The sequence below is a fragment of the Cottoperca gobio genome, chromosome 16 (genome assembly GCF_900634415.1).
Source record: "Cottoperca gobio chromosome 16, fCotGob3.1, whole genome shotgun sequence".
Lineage (NCBI taxonomy): Eukaryota > Metazoa > Chordata > Actinopteri > Perciformes > Bovichtidae > Cottoperca > Cottoperca gobio.
The window spans coordinates 14,661,802-14,675,894 of record NC_041370.1 but is presented as its reverse complement, the minus strand read 5'-3'; the positions used below and the strand labels follow the sequence as shown (position 1 = coordinate 14,675,894).

Sequence of the window (14,093 nt, the reverse complement as noted above, 5' to 3'; positions counted from 1 at the left end):
ATTATTATTATTTTACGTTCTATCTCATAATTTTGACTAGTAGACGAGTAACTTTTTTTCTATCATGCATAACTTTTTGTATCTTTTCCTGGTGGGAATAGGCTTCCATATTTGGGGTTGGGGCTTTGACTGATGACCTACTTATTTTTTTTTATGTTGGCTACGGCCCAAAATATTGTACTTGTGTTGGTCAACCTTTTGTAGTCTTAGTGATTTACTTCCTCAGAGACGATCTTTGGCAGCCGGTCCTTGCCACCGCGGTGCATCATGGTCCCGTACAGTGCTCTTGCATGTCCCCTTGAGTGCTAGTTTCTTCCATCACGCTAACTTGTTTTCGGACTATAAACCTAATATGTTGGTTGAAGAAAGTCTATGGTTAGTTAGCGGCAGGTAACTGACTTGTGTCACTTCTGTCTTCGTCTACTGTCACTCATTTAAATGGGTAAATAACTGAGAACACATTAAGCTGTTACTGATACGAGTAACGTTAGCTGAGATAACTAGCAGAACTGACATGTAGAGTTGCTGCACACAGAAGAAAGTTACAGTATCACTAATATTACAGGAGTCTACGTCAACCAATATTTGCTCATCCTTGAACTATTATGTACTTAGTGTCCTTGTTCTACCTGCGGATATGGGCTGTCTCGTCTAAAAGACAAACTGTTGAATAACTCGAGTAACCAATAATAATATACACTTTCAGCTTTTTACGCCACACCTGTATTCCCTTCTTTATTTGCTTATGTAGGTTGACGCTTGTCTTCCATTTCTCCACCACCATTCCCTGTTGTATATTTTATGATCTCCTTGCTGCAGTAGTGGTTGTGTGGAGATGCAACTACACAGGGTACTGCTGGCTGGCTGTTTGAACTGCACGAGGATGTATCTGCCATTTAGTAGGAACTTTTATCCAAAGCGCCTTTTCATCTCTGTTAGTTTTTTGTCCTCAAAAATGGGTGGGACTCGAACCCTTGTCCTTTGTACTGCTCGTACAGTACTCTACCCACTGAAGTACACTGTGCCACTTGAAAGTAGAACACTGGGATTGTTCAGCAGGAGTTACATTGGTGTTGGTTCAAATGGACTCTGCAGTCAAACACAGTCTGTGTCAAGATATCAACCCAGGAGATCTCAGTCTGCTGTGGGCAGAAAGGAGAACCTGCTACAAGAAGGAGGTGCAGCCTGGCCTGGTAAGAATAAGAGATACAGGTGTTTCCTTAGAACTCATACTTCTGAGTTGTATGCTGCTATTACATTGTTCTCTTTTGACAGTTTTTTTATGTGTTGCTAAAAAAAGATTGTGTTTTTCATGTTTCAATTAGGGCAGAACAATTCATTCGAATTTTATCAAAATTGCAATATCCAAATCACAGGAAGCACACTAAGTGTTGAAGGCAAAACATTTTTTAAAATACCATTCTCTGAATTAACTATTGTGGCGCTGCAGAGATGTCCCGGCCTACTACTCGTATTTTCAATAAAGAAATGTGAACTATGATACAAAAATTATAATTTCCTCCATTATTGTAATCATATTGCATTTGCAATATCAGTAAAGATAATCGCAATTAGATACTTTTTTCCAACTTGTGAAGTAAAATGTCAAAGCATGTCTAGGCCATAACCTGTCTGATAAGTGTACAGGCCAAATATAATTGACTGATATTAGCTTGTCACAGATGTTAATCTTTGCCATTCAATCATTGATGTTAAATAGGCAATGAAGACATCTGGATACTTGCTTCTGCCGACTGTAACAATGCATTGTATACTGCTTTATGTTATGTTTATATAATGAAACTGAAAGCTGAAAGCTGACCAGGTGAATTGAAATTCAAAGAGGCTAGACAGATGGTGAAGGCTGGATATGCATTTATTTCTCAGCAGGATTGTTTTTTTTAACATGCAATTAAATTGTAGCCAATTAGCAGTTTAACATTGTGACTTAACTCCTAAGATGACGAGTATCAAGCCGTTGATATAACACTGTTATGGTCCTAACAATTGCAGAGCCTAGTGTATTCATATTTTATTCCTCTTTATTGCTGAAGTCAACAAAGAAAACATGTTGCTTTACATGTGGTTTAACTTTGTCTTTTCTTTAGTGTCCCCAATCCGCCATAGAGTGACAGACGTTTCCAGTGCGCCTCCAGCTTTTGTAGTGGTAAGAGAGCCAAAAACATGTCTGTGGTTACTGAACAGCATTTACTACTATTAAATCTAAGTCAAATGCACTTTATGGCAAGTTGCTTTTGGAGAAACTATAGCAGACTGTTTGATTTCACAGCTTTTTATCAGATGGATTTAACCCAGATTTCCCACGTGCTATCAAACATCCACCAATCTGCTGTCATACATTTAGTATATTAAACTGTTGATAGTTTGAGTAACTGATTGCTAGAGGTGATCAGTTTCTTGTTTATTCATTTCACAGATGAATTTTGACCAAGAGGGAAATGTGACATCATTTGGTAAGTGTTGGAAAATAAATATGATTAATCTTTGATTAACTGGCCTGTTTTTTATTTGAGGAGAAAAATCATGCTCTTGTCCTGTGAGAAGTTCACTCACCAGAGTGAAGGTATCATTATTAGCATGTCTTCGGACTATACTTTTTAATTCTTGCCTTGCACAGTTTAGCATGCTCACCATTGCTTTGTTACTTACTGTGGTGTGACCGTCCCATAATGGGGTGCATTAGCTCCCTCGCTCAGTTATGTTTGTGGTCCTACAACAAGGACTTGCTGTAGAAGATGTTTGATTGCAGTAGATGTTATCTGTGATGAAGTGAAAATATATGAAATAGAAAATTAATTTGTGTCTATATTCTGTCTTCGCTTTTCTTCTTTCTTTTTTGCTAACAGATAAGAAGAAAGCGGAGCTTTGCCAGGAGCTCAGTCTGCAGGCCAGAGATCTTCGCTTTCAGCACAGTACCAGCCTCATACCTAGAAACAACTGCATCATCATACGGATGGGGGTAATGCTCTCTTTTGCTCGTAAAAGCACGCCTTGTGATTGATGAGACATTTATTTTCTGAACCAAATCTAGCTCATATTTGATCTGGTTGTTGATTAGGACACATTTTGCCACCAAGCCAAACCATTAATACTAATAATACTAATAATAATAATAATATTTCATGGCCACCAATATGCTCATAGTTCTGCATAACACTTAAATCAACTTCTCCTGCAGAGTGCATTACACTTCATTTTTAAATTGGACATGAGGATGAAACAGTGCGGTAAAATAATAAAAAACCAGGGGGGGGGGGGGAGTATCATCTCATTGTTTAAAATAATTTTATTTAGAATAGTTAAAACTCATTTTGGGATTTATAACAAAACACATTAAAATTATATATCTAGTGAACTAAAGCTCAAAGCATGAAGCTGACTTGGACCAGTAGTTACAATGTCAGGGGAAACTGGACCTAATGAGGACACCTTTCCTCACACACTCCTCCCCCTGCTGGTTGATCCCTTCTACAGTACAGGAGGACATTCCTTAGCCCGCAATACAGTCGACTCTCCTCCAGAGGGCGTGCGGGAGAAGGTGTAGTAGAGGAAGCAATGGTCATCATGGCTCCTCATTCTACAGAATGCAATAGTTTCTCCTGGTTGAGGCATATCATCTTTGGTCTCCACCATTGTCACGGTGAGGTGACCACACTCCTGGTCACACCTTGTGATGAGAGAGAAAGTAATCAAGGAATAAATATATATTTGCTCTACAATTCTTGAAAGAAACTACTTTGGACAGTCCATGTTAACGGTTTGAAATTAGAAATATGACAAAACAAAATATAGGGTCTGAGGAAAAATACAGTTACTGTAAAGTCAAAATTACAATGTTGTTTAGGTCATTTAAAGAGTTCCCTTTTATTGGACTGTGCTAAAAAAAATGGATTGGGTAGGAGAGAGAAAAGTTTCAGAAAAGGAATTGATCATTTTTGCTAAAGTGGAGTGGTGGTGTCGTAACAGAAATCCAGGTGGCACCAGATACCTTGTCTTCTAATTTCATGTCGAGTTCATAACTTCAATTGAAGCCTTTAAAGTTGTAAAACTTCCCTCAGCACAGATGAAATGTTTTATTTAAAAAATAGTCTAACATTGTATTAAAAGCAACACGTTTTTATGGTTCGCATTTTATTTTTGAATTTATTCTTTTGTTTTATTTGTAGTTACTTGTCAGAGTGCGTTTGCTTGATTTAGTTTAAGAAATGTGTAATTTTAGCTTTTATATATTTAGTTTTAATGTAGTTTGTTTTGTTTACAGCCAAGTATATATTCTCAGACATATGATGCTACATATAGTTACAAAATACATGATTGCAGAGCTCTTGTAGGAATGGCCATAATGTTTAAATGTTTTGATTTGGGAATCTCCTGGAATGTCAAGTCTGATCAATTTGTCGTTTGAGGTCACAAGAGTTGGCGGTTGATTCGTGCAGCCTTTGGCAGTGGGGGATATATTTCAGCTGAAATTAATTTAGTTAACCAGACAACATCTTCTCAGTTAAGTTTTAGTTTTTCTTAAAGGATATAGTTTTAAGTTTCAGTTTACAGCAATATTTTCCCTGCTTATTTTGGTTTTAGTTTACAATAATAACTCAGGTTCTCACCTTTCCTTCTTCGCTCCTGTCCCGAACGCCCGGCACTCCACACACTCCACGTGCTGCTGACATGTGCCCAGACAAACAGGGCAGTCCTCGCAGGTCGGGCCCCTGTATGGTGGCTCACATTTACATTTTCCGCACTGGCACATCCCCTTATTGTTACACAGATGCTGATTATTTGCCATACAGGAAGCAGTTTCCATGGAGCAGCCGCAGTCTTCACCGACCCAGTCGTCATCACAAATGCAGCGTCCACACGCACACTTCCCATGGCCTCCACATATACTGTTGGATGAAAACAATGTAGTCTTTTAAATACAAGTCTGTTTCTGTAATTAGGTAGAATTAAAAGGGAAGGCTAAATCACATGGCTTACTAATGATCACATATTATACCTGCCGGTGTGGTATGGACAGTCAAAGTTGCTGCACTCGCAGAATTGTCCGCTGTATCTTTCTTTCGGGTTTACTCGACTCTCACAGTCACAGAATCCCTCCACGCATTTCCCCCTCTCACTGCACACAGGGGCCATCGGGCCTGAGCGACAGGAGTCTTCATTTGGTGAAAACAATGAGTCGATGTCCCTCTGGCACTGTTGTCCAGCATAAGGCTTGTGGCACTCGCATTGTCCACACACCAGAGCCCCATGGCCGCTGCAGCTACGGCTGTTTTCCTCACTGTTTCTCGTGCATTCACACTGACCTGGGGAAAACAAAATGTATTTATTTTTTGCAGTCTTTTTTTCACATTATTGAAGACAATTATGTGCCTTTTTGGCAGCAAACTAACTATTAATACTGACTATTGACATTTTTTGGCTTTTGATTTTTAATTTTGGAGGAGTTTATGCCTACGGCATTTCTTTTTGGCAAGTTTGAGAGTGTAAATGAATATTTGGTAGTGATGATCAAGACTGATGTTGGTTTCAGTGAAAGTGGAAAAATAATATTAACATACAATTTTATGCCAGTTTTCTGACGTGGACATTTGTGCTCTAAGGATATCAGAGCACATTTTTTAAAGTGAGGCACAAGGGTTAAATTCTTTCAGTCGTTAGGACTCATTTTATCTTCATTGTCCAATATGGGGATTTCCTGATTGACTGTATCGTGGTTCTCAAGTTGTACTCACACTCCAGAGTTATCTCTAACTTCACACTCAGTGAAAAGCCTCTGGGTGAGATGTGGACAGGCCAGGGCCCAGTGCTGTTCTGCTTATGGTTTGAGTCATCACTCTCACTGGGACACCGGGCAGCCTCAACATTTACCTAGAGAAAAGAGACTTTATTATTATTATCATCATCATCATCATTTGTATTTCCTGATGTCCTGATGTCTTTATTTTTCTGACCTGTACGAGCAGAGGATTTCCCGTCATAATGCTACTGAATGAGATGTTGACTCCCGCTGGCACAGGGCTGGTGTCCATGGTCAGCTCTGCGATAGGCTGGTCTGTAGGCACGGTGATAGTGAGAGGGAAGGACTGGCTCACACCCGGCCTCAAACGGAGGGAGAACTCCTGGGGCTGAAGGAACAGCGCCTGGGCATGTGCTGGTTCGGTGCTGCTGAAGAAGAGCAATACTTTAGGAGTCAGTGTTGTCTTGACTAAAAGAAATGACAATCTAGCACCAGTGTCCCTTTAGTTTTGGGTGTTTTTATGCATGTCTGTGTTGTACTCCCTCTTAAGCTGATAAAATGGGTATATTTGTATCTGACTGACATGCCTAGTCTACAGAGTTTTGCAGTGGATCTTTAAACCAGGATACTTACCTGCTGTCGTTCTTGACAACCTGCACCCTGCCCTGAGGGTTATACACGTATGTGTTACGACAGCCTGCTCTCCGCAGCCCCTTCAAGGTATCACAGCGGATGTTCGCGTTAGAGGCGGTGCACCAAGCACACTCCGGGCCAGCCTGGATGCACTCATTACAGTTGGAGGCAGATGTGAGACACGTTTGTTCTTCAGCCCAGCTGGGACACAACAGAACCAGCAGCAGGCTGAGACTGAGCAGCTTTACAGACATCCTGCTGTTAGGATGTACCTGAAAGTAGTCCTTTACAATAAATAAATATTGTTATGTCTTGAGAGGTCGGGAGCTTTGCTCTGGGAGCTCTGGAGGTGTGGGTGCAGGAGATGAAGACAGCGTTGTTTTCCAACTTAAATCCAGTGTATTCAGTCTTCTAATACAGGTTAACTTAACTCTCTTCAGACAAACAAAACAAACAGCATTTTAAATCAAAACTCTTTTCTCTGTAGCACAAACAATATATGGTTCAGCTGGGCAGCAAACCTTGTCCTGCCTGCCCTGCTGACAGGGTTTGTATATGATAAATAGGCAAACCTTTAGTAAGTTAACTTACTAACGGACGCTACAAAGAAGATGTGTTGTATTTTATTGTTCAAAGCGTAAAAAACAAGTTAATAGTTGTTTCCGAGTTGTGGTTCCGATTTGAGGGGGTGTTCCCAGTTGGAAACTAATTTTTCTGATTATTCCGACACCACATAAATGCAGCACTAATACCCTCTCTGGCAATGTTAAACAAAAGTTAAACACAATTTGTGTATCCGGCGAGTGCTTTGTATCCGCTCAAAAATGTAATACGTTTACTTACATTTGATGTAAATACATAAAGTATACTTTATACCTACGTGTCTCTTTCCTGACAATGATATGAATCATAAAAAGTTAGTCTAAAACGGAGAAAAACCCAACTAGCACGACATGTTAGAAAGACTAATACAAACACTGTTTTTTTTGTCTAACAGCATGATTCGTGTTTGTCTGGTTTTGCAATTGATTACGTGCTAAAAAACACAAAACACAGATTCAGAGTGGTGTTGGTGTGTTACCTGGAATACTAGTAGCTTTCTGTGCTGTAGCTGCGTCTTGGGGCTTTTTACCTCCGCACACCGTGACACACTGACATGCTTCAGTCTTATATTGACGGGCTGCTTGAGACCCACAATGCAGAATCTGGTTATTCCTCCTGATTGGCGCGACTGTATCGGGTATCTAACAAAAAAAACGCAAAAGTGTATTTCTAGTAGATACAAGTTTATCCAGGTATCTCCCCGCAAATATTTACAGATCAGAGTCCGCTATGCAGTCACCCAAATGTTGTTTTGCTTACACGGCTGTATATGCACATAAACATTCACATGAACGTGAAATTCTCATGTAGATAAATCAACTTAGAAAAAGCTGTGCATCTGTTGCTACAAAACATTTAAGTCATTTCAAATTAAATCTTGATTATTATGTTCTTAAAGTATTGGCATCCGATTTTAGGCATCAGAGTACATGTTTCAGTGTTTTCTACATTGGCTTAACAGCCTCCTTCGTCCCTCTGTTTCTCCACAGTCTTTTAAAGCCATTGTGACTCCACAGTCCCTTTTGGTGTTGGACTTCCGTGGTTATGGATTGGAACGTTGGTTGGTACTGGAGCTGGCCCCTCAGCTAGCATCACAGTCGCACTCTCTGCCCTTCGAGTTCAGAGCACTAGAGGCCATCCTGCAGCACAAGGTGAGACAAATCAAAGACACTGTGTGTCTGTGTATTCAAACTAGAAAAAAGCTCCATGTAAATTGAGGACATAAATGAGGACAAGGTGAAGCGTGCTTGTGCATTTATGTGTCTTCATTTATTTGTGTTGATAGGTCAACACTCTACAAACTCGGCTGAATGTGGTTGAACCAATAATGTTGGACACATTGGAGTCCCTGGTGGATCCTAAAATCCTTTCCATTGATAGAAGTAAACTACATATACTGCTGCAGAACAGCAAGAGGTAAAGCACACAACCACAGACACTGTCATAGTGTGTAAATGCTCTTATAAATGATGGTATATAAAGCATCAATATTGCAATGCATTTCTAAATTATGGAAGTGAGAAACTGGGTCAGCATCTCTGGGACTGTACTGGTTTTCATCAGTCAATAGTCTCTCTCTGATCATTACTTTTATAAAGTTGCACTAATCACGTGTGGCATGCCACAGGTTTCACACTATTTCTTGGCCAAAACATTTTTAATACATCTCTAAATACATACATCTCCAGTCACTTTAAGCTGGTCTTTAACAATGTTTTTTTTTTTTTATCATTGGATCTCAGAACATTCATGGTAAACATTCACATATTTAGTTTTGTCTGTCTCACTCAGTTTACTTCCAGACTCTTGTACTTCTGACAGCTTATCTGAGTTGGAGACGGACATTAAAGTCTTTAAGGATACCTTGCTGAAGATTTTGGATGAGGATGAGATCATTGAAGAACTCTGTTTGACCAAGTGGACAGACCCGAGAGTTTTGTAAGTTACGCATGCACTCACATACACTTACTTGCTAAAGGCAGTTCTCTTAAAAGCTCTTTCAATGTTTCAGTCAGTGGCTGCAATAAAAGATGAGGGAGGATAAGACTTGATAGATCTCTAAGTCTATATCCCCTTCTAAAAAATGTTTTTATCCCATTCAAATAGTGTTTTATCTGTACCGTTCTCTTCATTGGTTTGTGTTAGGGGTTCAGGTTAGTTACAGTCTAGTAACAGTTTTCTTCACTGGTTGGTGTTGGGTAAAAGTTTGGATTTGGGTCACTTGTGTTTTGTGTCAGCTGTATGAATATCGTTGTAAATTAACCTTCAATGCATTTTTCTCATAACCCTATTGAAAAGAGTGCAAGCGATACCCCTTTCCTTTACCACAAACTAGACTTTTGATGATGGTGACAAAATACAAAATGACTATAAAGCATTAATATTACACCAAATAAGAAAATATTTCATGTTTTACATGTTTTGTGCTTTTTGGGCATGAATGAACATATTTTCTTGTTGTTTGCCAAAAAGGTATTGATACTGTATGTACACGTGCGTAAGAGCAACAATTTATGTAGTTGAATTTTAATAAATGTCATTACTTCAATATCATGTCAACAAGCTATTAAATGAGAAAACTTAAGTATTATGATGATAAAACTGTTAAATATGTATACAGGGCCCCAAACAACATTAAGGCAAAAGTAATGACAAACTTCAAAACATGCGACCACGAAGGGACTCGAACCCTCAATCTTCTGATTCGAAGTCAGACGCCTTATCCATTAGGCCACGCGGTCTGGTGAAAAGTTCACATACACGTACACACTCAATTGCTGGATTGCAGAGCGGGCTTCGTGCCAGTGCCATTTTAAACAGAGCATGTACATGTACATTTTACAAAGATTAGCTTGTTTATTCACTGTTTTCTCTTTGTTACGAACAGATTAACGTATAACGCCTACATCTGAATGAATTTGGAATTTAAATATAAATATAATATTACATAAAATACTCGTAACATAAAAATCTGTTATAAAAGATATATATAAATATATATTTTATAACAGATTTTTATGTTTTTTATAAATATATATATATATATATATATAAAATCATCTGTTGTTCACTGTAGCATCTTTACAATGGCATGTCGACTTATTTAGCTGCCTCGGGGTTTTAAATGGCAGTTTACGTACGGTAAAGAAAAGGTTTGTGCTTTTATGAGAGTTTGGTGAATCCGACTCGGAAAACCCCACAGAAAACAAACAAACAGATAGCAATATGAATATGTTCTTGAATGTGACCTGTAGATTTTTGGTTTTACGATTTCTTTGTCACTCTGACATTTAGTGTCTGGCTGCTTAATTAAGACAAGGACTGACTGATACTATTTGAACAAAATAAAACTATGTCATGTGTTTTGAGTTACTAGGATGGTCAGCAGTTGTTATTTCCGTTTTTATGATTGAAGGGAAATAAGTTTATTTTCTCCTGATCAAAACAGCTGTGCCTATAAATCGCTGTGTGGCACAATGGTCTGGTGGCTCCGAGTGTTGTGGCGCGCAACACGCTGCATCGGTTATTGTTGTACCGATGAAATGGCTTAGTCCGGAGGTCCATTTCTCTTTCGGTGTCCTACCTAGAAGTGTTTACTGTCCTTTCTGTGTGGCGATCTCTGGCTCTGTTTCTGTTTCCGTTTCCGTTTCCTTTGTCTTTTTCGTGCCTGTTGTCCCGCTTGTGCTCATAGTTTCGTTCTGCTCCCCGTCATGCTTGTGGGCATCCATGGAAAATAAATTGTGGATTCCTGTTTGCACTTCAATTATTTGACATGCAGCTTGACATGAAGAGAAATTCCAAAATATATATGAATGGTCATACTGATTGCTGAAAGTGTTGGTAACTGTCAGGTCTTTTCTAAAACGTGTGTGTGTGTGTGTGTGTGTGTGTGTGTGTGTGTGTGTGTGTCTCTCTCTCTGTCTCCCTTTCTAGTGAGGAGAGCAGTTTGGGTATTGACCACGCTGAGGAGATGGAACTATTATTGGAGAATTACTTTATGCAGGTAGTGCTATTTAAACAGTTGGGTATAAAAATGTTCATGATTTCTGATAAATATGAAATAATTAAAATAAGCTGAAGCTGATGCATGCTCAACAATGAAGGAATGTAACTTAAAATACTGAAGTATAACATCTATTCTTACTTACACCTTTATTGTGGTGTTGAACCTGTCCACTTGCTCTTGTTTGTTTAATATCTAAAGCGCTGGCACACAATGTTAAATGTCATCTACATGTAATGCACAGTGGTTGTTGAGTGTCCATACAGTGACCGTGAACTGCTTCATTCAGGCTGAAGAGCTGGGGAACAAGACCAGAGAGCTGAAAGGGCTGATGGACGACTCCGAGAGTGTCGTCTTTATCAATCTGGACAGGTACAAGCACATATACACACACCTACTGGGTATACAGTATACAGATAATGTAATACATATTTTTGGACAGTGGCTAACTCAACACCGTGATTATACAGCCTCTAAGTGGCATTGCCAAAATGTGAACCTATCCTTTAAGCTGCAGACACATAAAATACATATTTCAAGTCCCCTTGAAACAAACTAACTTGTTAGCTCCACGTGTGCCGTCTGTTTTATTCCAGCCATCGTAACGTGATGATGCGCCTGAATCTGCAATTGGCGATGGGTTCCTTCTCTCTTTCCTTATTCGGCCTGATAGGGGTGGCCTTTGGAATGAATTTGGCGTCTTCCTTTGAAGAGGTGAGGCAGATTCCTGTTTAAGCCTTTACATCTGGAGTTTGACAGTTGTGTTTGCTGTTTACGACTTCTCAAATATGAGGATTTTCTTGCTTCCTTAACTTTATTTAGTTGTAAGCCTTTATGACTGTGTCTGATGAAAAGTCTGTCTTAAATAAAGTGCTGGAATCATTGGTAAGTCAACAACTAAAGTACTTTTTATCGACTAATAATATTTTATCTGACCTTCAATCTGGTTTTACAAAAAAACACAGCACTACAACAGCCGCCTTAAAAGTAGTAAATGATTTTATAAATTTCTTGGACAATAGAGAACATTGTGCAGCACTTTTTATTGATTTATCTTTTGATACAGTAGATCATGCCTTATTGTCACAAAGACTCTACAGTACAAGTCTTTCAGATCAAGCTGTCTGTTGGTGTGAAAACTATTTATCAGGCAGATCAGTGTGCGCGGGCAGAAGGTATAACTTCTAGCTCTCTTAATGTATCCAAGGGTGTGCCACAGGGATCGGTTGTAGGACCATTGTTGTTTATCATTTATATAAATAATCTTAATCACAATGTTTTAAATGCAAATTTCCATTTTTATGCTGATGACACAGTAATTTACTGCTCTACGTCCTCCCCAAATCAGGCTCTTTGTCAGCTCCAGACTGCTTTTAACATTGTACAATGTAATATATGTGAATTGAAACTTGTTTTAAATGCTGGAAAGACGAAACTCATGATCTCGAAAGCAAAAACCAAGCGTTTCTGTCTGTACTATGGAGATGTTGTTTATATGAATGCATCGTCTCAGTGCCTCAGCTCTCTGGATACGTCTACCACGGGGCACTGAGATTCATAACAAACCTAAAAACCCTGATGCACCACTGCACCTTATATGCTCGTGTTGGATGGTCTTCCCTGATCACCCATAGATTGAAACACTGGCACATCCTTATTTATAAAGCTATTCTTGGTGCTCTTCCTCCATACTTAAGGATCTACATTAGTCGGAAATGTAGTGGACCATATCGGCTTCGCTCCTTTTAACTGTCCCAAAAGTCCGTACTGAACTTGGGAAAAGGGCTTTTAGTTACGCTGCTCCGGCTGCCTGGAACCAGCTGCAGAATGAGCTGAAACTCAGAGCTGGTCTCTCTGAACAGACTTAAAGCGACTCTTAAAGACATTGAAGCAGACCGCTGTGTCTGTAAAGGTTTTAATTAATGTTGTGATTGTGCTGCTGCCTATCTTGAAAAAGAGAGTGTTCCTGCAATGTCATCTGAGTGTATTTAATCATGTTGGTCTATGTGTCTGCATGTGCATGCTGCATCTTTTGTATGTTTATACCCACATATACTCACACTGTTTTTGTTTATTACCAGGACCCTCGTGTTTTCTGGCTGGTAACCGGCTTCATGTTCTTGGGCAGCGGGCTGATATGGAGACGACTGCTGTCATTTCTGGGACGACATCTGGAGCCTTCAGTGCCCCCTTTAGTAATGCACACACACACACACACACACACACACACACGCGCAAAATAATGCCAGATGAAAGAGTGTTTATATATCAAATCCTAAGGGTCATTTCTCCTGTTTGTGATACAGATCCCTCAGGTTTGGAAGAGAAATATGAAAGCATCAGACATCAAGACAGGAGTCAGATGATTTTCTTCCTCTGCTTTGTAAAATGCCACCAACCTCCTACAGACTCTGCAGCTTTAGAGACGATTGTTTTACCACCCCAGACCTCCTGAGATCTCTACAGAAGTTGGACTTTTATTTAGTATGCATTTACTCTGCCATGCCTACAGCAGAGTTTGAGACTGCATCCAAATGTCCTGCTTCTGACACAGAAGCACACATAACACATTTCTTGTACTATGTTGCGGTTATTTCAGATACTTGATTTTGATGTCTTCATATTTTAATCATATCATGTGTAATGGATAAAACACATGGGCACTCTGTCATCAGTGGCTTTATAGCAGTGCCCTGTGTGAACTTGACACCAACTGGGTCGAGTGGCAGCATTAAAAGTAAAACGGATAACATCCCAACTAACATGATAACCACGTTACATACACTTGTATGTTCCCTCATTTCTTAGGTGAAAGAATTGTGTAAAAAGGATTTAAATTAATGTGAACCAAATTTAAGATTTAAAGTCTATTGTCAAGGTTTATATAGTTTTATTACCTCTACGCTCAGTATGTAAGTAAAAATTTCTCTTTGTCAAGCTGAGTGGTTATAGTGTGCAACAGTGTAACATCAGTTAGACAATAAAGACTTACAGAAACATTTACTGCACTCAAAACATTTATCAGATGATAATTTGATATCTGATGTGAGCTGTCTCAGGCATTGTTCCTCAGTCTTTAAAAATCATATTGCCAGG

General features: G+C 39.2%; 1 protein-coding gene and 1 non-coding gene across 3 annotated transcripts; one reads left to right on the top strand and one right to left on the bottom strand.

Annotated features, from left to right (window-relative positions):
* The first annotated feature begins 245 nt into the window (after positions 1 to 245).
* On the top strand, positions 246 to 13,996 carry mrs2 (magnesium transporter MRS2). Of its 2 annotated transcripts, none has more exons than XM_029452588.1 (12): positions 246 to 1,193; positions 2,109 to 2,167; positions 2,438 to 2,474; positions 2,868 to 2,980; positions 7,984 to 8,145; positions 8,280 to 8,410; positions 8,786 to 8,932; positions 10,928 to 10,997; positions 11,287 to 11,369; positions 11,594 to 11,711; positions 13,079 to 13,192; positions 13,304 to 13,996. In XM_029452588.1, exons 1-12 carry the CDS (start codon positions 836 to 838, stop codon positions 13,361 to 13,363), a joined length of 1,452 nt encoding a protein of 483 aa, XP_029308448.1. In that variant the 5' UTR covers positions 246 to 835; the 3' UTR covers positions 13,364 to 13,996. The 2 variants fall into 2 exon arrangements, with proteins under 2 accessions (XP_029308448.1, XP_029308449.1); XM_029452589.1 differs by having other exon boundaries at positions 247 to 1,193; positions 8,816 to 8,932.
* On the bottom strand, positions 9,663 to 9,735 carry trnar-ucg (transfer RNA arginine (anticodon UCG)). The gene has a single exon. It is a non-coding gene; the product is annotated as a tRNA-Arg (tRNA).
* Positions 13,997 to 14,093: the final 97 nt, after the last annotated feature.